At 40.6% G+C, this 11,924-nt stretch overlaps 3 protein-coding genes across 3 annotated transcripts in view; 2 read left to right on the plus strand and 1 right to left on the minus strand.

Moving 5' to 3' along the window:
* Positions 1-3,582: 3,582 nt before the first annotated feature.
* On the plus strand, positions 3,583-5,840 carry LOC110449991. Its single transcript, XM_021497189.1, has 3 exons — positions 3,583-3,678; positions 4,132-4,270; positions 4,591-5,840. Exons 1-3 carry the CDS (start codon positions 3,583-3,585, stop codon positions 5,838-5,840), a joined length of 1,485 nt encoding a protein of 494 aa, XP_021352864.1.
* Positions 5,841-6,505: 665 nt separating this feature from the next.
* LOC110449992 lies at positions 6,506-7,348 on the plus strand. Its single transcript, XM_021497190.1, has one exon. It carries the CDS (start codon positions 6,506-6,508, stop codon positions 7,346-7,348), a length of 843 nt encoding a protein of 280 aa, XP_021352865.1.
* A 2,763-nt stretch (positions 7,349-10,111) lies between these two features.
* The window catches only part of LOC110449993, a 3,574-nt gene continuing 1,761 nt past the window's right edge, over positions 10,112-11,924 (minus strand). Inside the window, exons 2-3 of the mRNA XM_021497191.1 lie at positions 11,502-11,600; positions 10,112-10,271 (exon numbers count right to left, since the gene is read on the minus strand). Coding sequence (XP_021352866.1) covers positions 10,112-10,271; positions 11,502-11,600 — 259 coding nt within the window. The remainder of the gene's footprint in view (positions 10,272-11,501; positions 11,601-11,924) is intronic.

Raw genomic sequence — 11,924 nt, forward strand, 5'->3', positions numbered from 1 at the left:
CGTCTCCCCTCCCCCCCACCCCCAGCCCCGTAGGCACCTGTCACCTGTGATTTGAGCTGAATGAATATGCGGCGCAGTCAATTATATACCAATTAAGGCCGGATTGCGAACTTGATTGGATATTGGATTCCGTTGATTGAAAAGGGGCTAGGTGAAGTTAAGTGTATTCATGTTCTGCGACCGATGTCGGATTATTTGAACGAGGCAGATTTTTCAGCTGGTGTCTGACCTTATACAGCAAGGAGAAACAGTTGAAACACCTTTAGCGGACAGTTTCAGGGATAATTTGGTGATGTTTTAAAGAAAGAAAGTGATAACGTCAGTTTGACACAGTTGGAACCTTTTAATTCCGACGCAGTCTTTATCGGCATTTCATAGAACTGATACCCAAGTCTCGAGAAATTCAGAACGGTTTGGACCTGCTTTAACGTCCGACGATATCGTCAAAAAACACATGGAGAGGATCCAATACTAAACGATGTGTTTCAATAAAAACAGCCTTGGATTTCTGGCTATGAAGATTTGTCATCGAAATTAAAAGGGAGGATGGAACTCCGTACCCTCTCAATACCTTAGTTCAAATTGATTTAAATCGCCCGGAAATAAATATGTTTCAACGCAGCAACACATGCGTTTGATTACTTAAGGAAATCACTGAATTCCCGCATGAAAGAACTCACCTCATTTGGAATTGGTGTACATGTTAAAACCAATGACCCTGTGTTGCCTGGCGATGAGAATACATTCAGGGAATCGAGTGTTTAGTTTCAATTTACAATTCAATTTATTACCAAATACACATTGCATATATGGGTGTACAGAAATATACATAAAGATAAATACTTTACAAATGTCTTGTACAATGGCGAAGAACATATGCAATAGATTCAATTCCAGAGTGTTTAGTTTCAATACGGCTGAAGGATTATCAAATACAGTGTGTTTAGAGGCATGGAGGAACACAAGGACTTGGAAGCCGAACAGAAAAAAGTGAAACTGATCGCGAAACCGGAAAAGAATATTTTATGAATTCCAAAAACAGTGAAGGAGGACTGAACCAACGGAACATATCACCAAAAAGGTAAAACATTTTGCTCGACAAGAAAATCCCAGATGTTTAGTAAAATTATATTCATTGTACCTGTCCATTATTCCCGGAAAAGGAAACTTTTACAAGAAACCCACGGATAAATTTAAATATTTTCGATTCCGTGCTGCAAATGAAATCCAGACGAGGAAAACGTGTATGAATAACCATTCATAATATTCCGAGACAGCGTTGGTTTGGTTATCGTGGTAAAGGACGATTAAAAGGTGAAAATTGACATTTGAATGTTCATATTTGTGAAATAAAATGTCTTTGAAAAATAATCGAATTTGTGTATTTTTATTGTCATGATTAAGATTTGTTTTTGTCATGTTTTTACGAAAGAGAACAGGACTGTCGCCTCCTCGACTGTGATTGACTGGCGTTTCCCCCTGCCAATCAGTCGAGTAGAGTTCCATCCACATGTTTTCGTATGAAGATATTTTTCCTCGAGATAAAGACCAATCTTCGTCATGAAGATCACTATCTATTAGATTATGTCGGATTAAATCCTTGACTACGATTGGCTGATATACACGAAAATGCCAAAATCGCCGTCTGAATGTAACATGGCAGTGTTAGCGTTGGGCTCGGGACTAGCCCAAATTATTCTGACGTTTAATCGACTTTTTTTATACCGATATAAAAAAAAGTCGATAAAACGTCAGGATAATTCGGACTAGACTAGCATAGGTAAATGCTAACCAGTCAGGCCACGCGACCGTCGCAGCATGAAACGTACCCGGGGGCGGTCGACATTTGCTGCTAGCTTAAATTTGGCTCTGTGGCAACAGGTAATCACAGCTTCTCCTAATATCACAAAACTACTCTTAATATTTTTGAACCACTCGTAATAATCACTTACCACCCCTAATCTTATAACACATGTGTTAATCTTATAACACACGATTTAATCTTATAACACATGTGTTAATCTTTTAAAACATGTGCTAATATCATTTAAAAGTTGTAATGATTACGAGCAAAATGAGTAGAATAAGAGAAAGGTATCTCCTAGTGAAAATAAAGGATACGCTGAAGCGAGTGCTGAGGCACAGTATTACACTACCATGGATGAGTGACATGAAAATGATCAGCGTAGCCTATTAGGGAATGAGCCCATGCAAGATCCTATGGAGAGAACAGAGCAATACGCTGAGAGGCATTCATCATATGCTCCCTTACCTCCAGGGCCCTCTGAACTGTCGTCAAATGTCGCCCCATTCAAACCACAAGAAAAGGGAAGACCTGCAAGTGAACGTTTTGTAGAATCGTATGGTGCCCCACCTCTGCCAGATTTGCCTCAGCAATCCTCACCACCTCATTTTCATTCCACAGACTCCAGTCTTGGGATTGAATTTGGTAGGTTTCTTGTGAAAAAATACCTATTGATGTCAAGATTTACAAAGTTTCAAGATGATCCAGTGACCTATAATGTGTGGAAAGGTACTTTTAAGAATATTACTGATGAACTTGGAGTGACGCCCCAGGAAGAGACAGATTTGTTGATTAAATGGCTTGGACAGGAGTCCTCTAGACAAGCATTGAATCTTCGGGCAGATAACATGCACAACTCAACACGAGGGTTACAACGCATCTGGCAGAGCCTTGATGAAAGCTATGGAGCGCCTGAACTTGAAGAATCAACATTGAGGAAAAAGATAAACAATTTTCCAAAACTCCTCAACAGAGACTACAAGAAACTGTACGATTTACTTCGTGAAATTGAGTCCCTTAAGGAGACACCCAGATACTCGTCTCTCTTAGCATCATACGACAACTCTGTGGGAATCAACCCTATCCAAGATACCTTATCACCTACAGAACAAATGGATGGGAAAGGCAATGAAGTACAAGATGGAACATGGTGCTATTTTCCCCCCTTCACATTCTTTGTCAAATTCATAAGGGAACAGGCAGTCATGTTGAATGATCCGAGTTTCATTTTCGACTCAACTGGACCCAAGAACCTTAAACCGAAGGAGGATCGTGTATCCAAAAATGTACATCACATATCGGCACACAAAACAGATGTAGCACAACCTACAGACAGCGTAACACTAACAGATGAGAAGAAATGTCCTCTTCATCCCAACTCAAGCTCACATTCCCTTAATGTGTGTAAGGAGTTTATCAAGAGACCAATTGAAGAAAGGAGACAGATCTTAAAGGATAATCGGATATGTTTCAAGTGTTGTGTCAGCGATAAACATCAGATAAAAAATTGTAAAGCCGAAATCCATTGTGATGAGTGTAACAGTCCGAAGCACGTGACAGCTTTACACATGCACAGAGCGGTGAAGTGAAACGGTAAATGGGGTAACGACAGTGTGTCCTCAGCGAAGTCAAACTTCATAGATACCATTCCTGACGGCGGGGAGGAGAGAGAAATCAGCAGTAAATGTACTCAGATCTGTGGTACTTCCTCAATGAGCAAATCCTGCGTTAAAATAGTAAAAGTGAATGTTTACCCCAAGGACAGACCAGAAGATAGGATGATCTTGTATGCTCTCATAGACGATCAGAGCAACCGGTCCTTAGCAACACCCACGTTGTTAGATAACTTCAAGGAAACGTGCAGTTTTGAAAGGGTGCAGTGCTCCTTGACTTCGTGTGCTGGTACAGTGTAAACTGCGGGACGCAGAGCACCAGACTTTATTGTGGAAGACATTGATGGTGAAAGGAAATATGAACTTCCACCGTTGATTGAATGTGAGGACATTCTTGGCAACAAGGACGAAATTCCTACACCTGAAGCAGCAGCTTTACATCCACACCTTAAAGATATTGCTGCAGATATACCACAATTTGACAACAGTTCAGAAATTCACCTATAACTTGGCAGGGATGCTGTTGATATTCACCATGTATAAGATCAACGAATCAGCCCTAGCGGTTCTCCCTATGGCCAAAGACTGGGCCTAGGGTGGGTAATAATCGGCAATGTGTGTCTAGGAAAACTCCATGCTCCTGATCTTGACAATCTGAACGTCATGAATATGAAAACATATGTAGTGAATGGACGCCATTCAATATTTCCACAGTGTGAATACAACCTGTCTGTAAAAGAAACCATCAGGACTGACAAGCTGTTCCAGAAAACAAAGAACGATGAGGAAGTAGGTTGGTCCATAGAGGACAGACAATTCATCGAGTTGATGGATAAGGAGTGCTATCGAGATGGTAAAGCTTATTGGACAGCCCCGCTACCTTTCTTGTTCCAAGAACACAAATGCCAAACAACCGCAAGATGGCATTACAGAGAGCCATGGTACCCCATAGCAGCTTGCAAAAGAATCCTGTGAAACGAGAACACTTCATTACCTTTATGGAAAAAGTATTGACATCTGGAGCAGCCGAGGTAGTGCCACCCCTCAAGGGCAAAGTGTGGTATTGACCTATATTTGGAGTTTACAATGCCCAGAAACCCAACCAGATAAGAGGAGTTTTTGATTCATCAGCCACATACCAAGGATTGTCGCTAAACGACACACTTCTTTCAGGTCCCAACTTAACTAACGACCTCCTTCGCATACTTTGGCGCTTCAGAGAAAACAAGTTCGCAGCAGCTGCAGATATAGAACAAATGTTCTACTCGTTTCATGTGAAGGAGGAACATCGGGAATTCTTACGCTTCCTTTGGTATCGGAACAACGACACTAATATGGAGCTGATAGAGTGTCGGATGAAGGCTCGTGTCTTCGGCAACAGTCCTTCTCCAGCTGTCGCAGCCTATGGCCTAAGGAAGAGCGTAGAAAGTGATGATGTTGATACAGATGTGAAAGACTTCGTGAACCGAAACTTCTATGTTGATGACGGATTGATATCCTCAACTTCAGAAACAGAAGCGATCAGTCTCCTGCAAAGGACTCAAACAACTCTGCAGAATGGTGGGAACTTGAGACTACACAAGTTTATCTCATACAGTCCAACTGTTATGAGTGCATTTCCAGCGAAAGATCTGAATAAGGAGGTAAAGACACTTCAACTAGACAAGGATGACCTCCCAACCCACAGAAGCTTAGGTCTTCTTTGGGATTTGAGCACTGATAACTTCCTGTTTGACACTCAGCTTCGAGAGAGTCAACATACACGTCGTGGAATCTTATCAGTGTTAAAAAGTATTTATGACCCTCTTGGTTTCGCTGCTCCATTCACTATTCGAGGAAAAGTGTTGATGAGGGACATAACCAAAGGATATGGATTGGATGATCCGCTTGAAAATAATGCTGTGGAAAAGTGGAAGGCTTTCCAGAAGTCTCTTGCTACTCTGCACGAGTTGGCAATACCGCGGATGATTGTACCATTGTCGTTGAGCCATGGCACTGATACAAAGCTTCACGTGTACTGTGATGCCTCTGAACAAGCTGTATGTGTGGTAGCTTACCTGAACACACAAGATGAGAAAGGAAACCAGCATATTGGATTTGCTCTGGGAAAAGCTAAGGTGGCCCCAACTCATGGGCATACCATCCCAAGATTGGAGCTGTGCGCAGCCGTACTGGGAACAGAAGTGGCACAGACAGTACAGCGAAATTTGAACATAGATTTAAAATCAACTTGCTATTACTCAGACAGCAAGGTTGTGTTAGGGTACATCTACAACAAGACCAAACGTTTCCACAACTACGTCGCCAATCGAATACAGAGAATCCTAGAGGTATCGGATAGCGATCAGTGGCGTTACATTTCAACAAGCGACAATCCTGTAGATTATGGAACTAGAGGCTTGCTTACAGCAGAGGACATTTAAGAAAAATGGCTTTACGGTCCGAAATCCCTAGATAGGGATCGATCAGCAGTAGAGATGGAGGAATTTCCCCTCCTTAACCCAGAAGAAGACAAGGAAATCCGAGTGGACTCTCGCAAAACAGAGATCAACACTATCTTGTATAGCATCATGGAGAAATTTTCTGATTGGTCAAGACTGGTTAACACTTTGAGTGTACTCAAGTGTGCTATAAGGAACTTCAGAGCACGCAAGGTCAAAGGAAACGTTTCTGAAACCAAGGACCTTAGAACAGATACAGAAAACTTTGTCATCAGTCAATGTCAAAACGATCAGTACTCAGATAAAATTGAATGCCTAAAGAACGGTCGGTCGGTTTCAAGAACCTCACCTATTAGTTCGCTTAATCCGGTTCTTGATAATTCCGACATTCTGCGTGTTGGAGGTCGCCTGAATGTTTACGGATGTTTACCGAAACTCATCCTGTAATCTTGCCTGGGAAGAGCCACATCGCTAGTCTTATTGTGTGTCATTTTCATAAGAAAGTCAGACATCAAGGGAGACTATTCACAGAAGGTGCAGTCAGAAAGAATGGATATTGGGTGACAGGCGCAAAAAGACTTGTTTCAAGTATAATACATCAATGCGTGACATGTAGGAAACTATGAGGGAGCACACAGCAACAGATAATGGCTGACTTACCTCGTGATCGCCTCACACTAGGTCCTCCATTCACATCGGTGGGGATAGACACCTTCGGACCATGGTCAGTGGTTTCAAGGAAAACGAGAGGAGGCATGGCACAGTCTAAACGTTGGGCCATCATTTTTACCTGTTTGACTACACGCGGAGTGCACATCGAGGTAGTCGAGGAAATGTCGAGCTATTCCTTCATCAACGCTCTACGTAGGCTAATCGCGCTTCGTGGTAATGTCAAGGAAATAAGATCTGATCGAGGAACTAACTTCATTGGAGCCGCAGACGAACTCAAACTTAATGTTATCAATGTCGAAGATGGTGCAGTTCATGCTTGTTTGCGCAACTCTGGAATAACCTGGAGGTTCAATGCTCCCCATTCTTCTCACATGGGAGGAGTTTGGGAGCGAATGATTGGGATTGCTAGGAACATTCTTAACGCGATGCTACTTGACGTTAGGACCAAAGATTTGACACACGAAGTCTTGGTTACTCTCATGGCGGAAGTGACGGCGATGATGAATTCTAGGCCCTTGTCGCTGATATCAAGTGACCCTGAGGATCCTGTGATTCTCACTCCAGCAATTTTATTGAACGTGCAGTATAACCCTTCTGTAAGTGTCAACCTCGGTGAAAAAGACATGTACAAAAAACAATGGAAAATGGTCCAAGTTCTTTCAGATATCTTTTGGAACAACTTTGCGAGCCAAGGGTGTTCAATACGATACTCTCCTATTCACCCTTGGCGGATCTCACGACGAAATCGAAGTTCCCGCGAAGCGCAATCTAGTGGAAATTGCGGTTATGCCCCTTACTATCACATAACTCCTGACTAATCAAATAGCTCATACTATTGAACACCAAAACAGAAAAATGGCCGCGACCATAGATCAATGTGCTATATGCGATACATTCAGAATTAAGGAACTTCGAGACACACAGATACGGTCAATAACCGCAATTCAAAATGGAAAAGACGTTTTTGTTGGGACAAGAACAGGGAGCGGTAAATCTCTAGCTTATGAAAGCTATCCAGTGTTAAATGAAGGGAAAATCGTGCTGGTGGTTGCACCACTCGTAAATATCATTAACGAACAATGTCGCCGTCCCTGTGAATTAGGATTCAAGGCCACGTATATCGGAAAGGACGACAGCGACACTGAGGGTATTTTAGCCGGACATTTTGATTTTGTATTTGGTGGCGCGGAGCATTTGGTAGAGGACACAAGATGGCGAGCTATGCTCAAATCTGATCCTTACCAGAGCAAACTTGGCCTGATGGTTGAGGATGAAGCTCACACCGTAATACAGTGGTAAGTTGCTTTAACAGCGTATTACACCTTACTCTATTGCAAAAAGAAAAATCTTGCATCAGAACATTTTCCAGTGGTTTTGAATAGTAACATGTGAAATTATTTAGCTTTGATTGTAGTCACCCTTAAAACATCTACAAATATCAAAATAACAAAGCAACGACAAGTTAAACTGTTGATGACTAATTTTATGGATAATAGAACATACACCCTATATGTTATTCTTTTAATTCAAGGGGTGAAGGCACAGAGAAGGAAGGACCATTCCGTGGCAGTTTTTCCAGAATAGGAGAATTGAGGTCGCCGTGCGACAAGGTACAGATGCTGGCTTTGACTGCAACTGCTGGGCCAACAGAGAGACGAAAAATTATGAAACCTTTATGCTTTAAATCATCATGAGGTGATTCTTGATTCTCCAGACAGGCCTAACATTAAGATAACTTCAGTGCGTATTCCAAATAATGATGACCTTTCCACTGTGTTCAAGTTCTTAATTGATGACTTTCTAAACCAAAAAGAAACATTACCGAGACATGTGATTTTTTGTGAAAGTATAGCAAATGTTTCAAAAGTGTATTTAACATTTCTAAAACATATGGGACAGTCTCGGAATCTCTTTGAAATGTACCACAGCAAGACAAATGATAAAATTAAGGAGCAAATTAGAAAAGACATGGCAGAAAATGGTAAAATCAGAATTCTGATTTGTACCAATTCAGCTGGTATGGGTGTCAATTTTCATAATGTGCACAATATCATTCATTATGGCTTACCCAGAGAAATGGACATATTTGTACAACAAATGGGTCGAGCAGGGCGTGATGAAGAATACAGCAAGCAACTTATTTTATACAAGATGCATAAGGGACATCTTAGTAGAGTGGAAGGTGATTTGGTGAAACTTGTGAAAGATGATGCCACATGCAGACGTAAAACACTGTGTGATTCATACGTGACAGTACATGAACCTGTTATTCCGAAACATAAATATTGTGATGTCTGTGAGAAACAATGTGATTGTGGTGAGGAATCATGCCCCAATATCCATAGGGCATTGGCAGCTGATCCTAATAATATGGAGGATGAAACTGTTGAGAGGTAACTGGAGACGACAGAAAACTTAGGGGCATAAACTTTCGGTGTTAAAATATTCATTTGAATCAGACCTAAGCAATGTTTTAATAACATCAGAAATTCTGCATGGAATCACTGATCAAGTAATTGATGATATTGTGCTTAAGTGTCATACATTTTTTACGATGTCAGACATTCTAAAAATGTTCCTAGTTTGGTCGTTTGAAATAGCTGTCCAGATTATGAAAGAGATAAATACTGTGACTGGAGATTCAGATATGTTTGACATACTTTCAGGAAGTGATGAGGTGTCAGATGAAGACTCGGACTAATTAGAAAGCTGTTTCTACACTTTTTATTATAAAATATGTGCATCTCATTACAATTTACTGTTTTAAAAAATATTATGCATTCACTATTTGTTATTGTAACACAATGCACATCGATTAAAAGGTAGTATATATTGCAATATCTCACAGTGGTTATATTATATTTGTTACCATTTGAAATTATTAAACTGAGTTATATGAAAAAGTGATAATGATAGAGCTAGAGATGTAAAAAAAAACTTGTGTCAAAAATTTCTCTTATTGTTTTGAAGGCATTCAATTTCAGTTGCACAATAAAACATGTCTGTACTATTTATTTTCAACGACATGTAATAAATTGTTGCCGCCTATGTACCTGAGTCAATTTTTATCAAGGTTAAAAAAACAAAAAAAACAACCCATTATTTCATCATTAGTAAACGAATTAATTTCACAATTACATGGCTGTCAACTATGTATATACTAGGTTAAGTTTGTTTAACACTAACAGGTGGATTCATTGTGAGAATTGTGTTGCACATACACTAGAGATAACAACTGGACAAATGTAAAATTTTGTTAGAGACAATATGAAACATTAAACAGCATACATGTATTCCACATCAAAGTTCTGAGTAAACTTGAATTTACAATATTAAGAAGTGCACGTGCACTTACAGCAAGACTTTCATCAAGTCAAAACATAGTACAGTTATAGCAATGCCACCATACTGAGAAGAACAAACATGAACAGTTTAAAATCTATCCAATTAAAAGACGTTCTTTTGCTTCAGTTTACCAAGTATAAAACTCTTGAACTTTTACCCTTGCATCCTTAAAGCCACAGAATGAATTGAATTCACGACCTGGGATATTTTCCATAATGCCTGCTTTAACATTTTTTTCAACCATAAGACTGATATCCCCAGCTTTTGAAACTGCAGGTCTTTTTGCTCCAGACACTTTTGCATGACTTTGACTTGCTAGATTTTGCAAGTGCAGCTTTCCGTGCACTTTCATATGTTGCATTAGACCCAATGTGACTGCACTTTTTAGCCCACCTGCCCGAAGGGCAAGTGAGCTTATGTTATGGTGCGGGTCCGTCGTCCGTCCGTCCGTCCGTCTGTCGTCCGTCGTCCGTCCAGCGTCAACTTTTTGCTTTAAACAACTTCTTCTCAATAACCAAAAGGCCTAGGAAGATGATATTTGGCCAGTAGCATGCTGGGATCAAGGGCTACCAAGTTTGTTCGAATAAATGACCTTGACCCACTTTCAAGGTCACAGGGGTCAAATTTGTTTAAATCTTCAAACAACTTCTTATCAATAACCAAAAGGCCCATGGTACTGATATTGGGCCTGTAGCATGCTGGGAGGAAGGGCTACCAAGTTTGTTCAAATGAATGACCTTGGCCCACTTTCAAGGTCATTAGGGTCGGATGTCTTAAATCTTCAAACAGCTTCTTCTCAATTACCAAAAGGCCCAGTATACTGAAATTGGGCCTGAAGCATGCCAGGATGAAGGGCTACCAAGTTTGTTCAAATAAATGACCTTGACCAACTTTCAAGGTCACAGGGGTTGAAATATGTTAAAATCTTCAAACAACTTCTTCTCAATAACCAAAAGGCCTAGGAAGATGATATTTGGCTAGTAGCATGCTGGGATCAAGGGCTACCAAGTTTGTTCAAATGAATGACCTTGACCAACTTTCAAGGTCATTGGGGTCAGATGTCTTTAAAATCTGCAAACAACTTCTTCTCAATAACCAAAAGGCCCAAGGTACTGATATTGGGCCTGTAGTATGCTGGGATAAAGGGCTACCAAGTTTATTCAAATGAATGACCTTGACCAACTTTCGAGGTCACTGGTGTCAGATGTCTGTAAAATCTTGAAACAACTTCTTATCAATAACCAAATGGCCCAGGGTACTGATATTGGGCCTGTAGCATACTGGGATGAAGGCTACCAAGTTTGTTCAAATGAATGACCTTGACCAACTTTCAAGGTCATTGGGGTCAGATGTTGTAAAATCTTCAAGCTACTTCTTTTCAATAAGCAAAAGGCCCAGGGTACTGAAATTGGGCCTGTAGCATGCTGGGATGAAGGACTACCATGTTAGTTCAAATGAATGACCTTGATCCACTTTCAACCTAATTTCCTTGTTCAACAATCAAGGTCAGAGGCGTCATATGTTTAAATCTTTTAATAGGTTCTTATAAAATCTTAAGATTACAAGTGTTAGATTAATAACAGGTGAGCGATGCAGGCCCATTGGGCCTCTTGTTTCTTAATTGCTTGAACCTGAAGTTCTACAAGTTTGTCATTTGGTATGTTATGTCCTATACCTCCATGCAAGTTGGTTGTGCAATTCCATTTGTATTCAAATGACATTTTTAGGTCACTTGAGACAAAGTCTCAAGTGACCTATTGCGATCGCCTTTTGTCCGTCGTCGTCCGTCGTGCGTCCGTAAACAATTTACATTTTCGACTTGTTCTCCAAAACCCCTGAACCAATTTCAATGAAATTTTGCAGGGACCTTCCATGGACAAAGGTCAACAAAAAGAGTTGCCGGCTTAGTCCTACGCCCCCAGGGGCCTGAGGGGCGGGGCCAAAAAGGGTCAAATTGACTAAAATTTCAAAAATCTTCTTCTCCAAAACCCCTGAACCAATTTCAATGAAATTTTGCAGGGACCTTCCATGGACAAAGGTCAACAAAAA

The sequence above is a fragment of the Mizuhopecten yessoensis genome, unplaced genomic scaffold (assembly GCF_002113885.1).
Source record: "Mizuhopecten yessoensis strain PY_sf001 unplaced genomic scaffold, ASM211388v2 scaffold4883, whole genome shotgun sequence".
Lineage (NCBI taxonomy): Eukaryota > Metazoa > Mollusca > Bivalvia > Pectinida > Pectinidae > Mizuhopecten > Mizuhopecten yessoensis.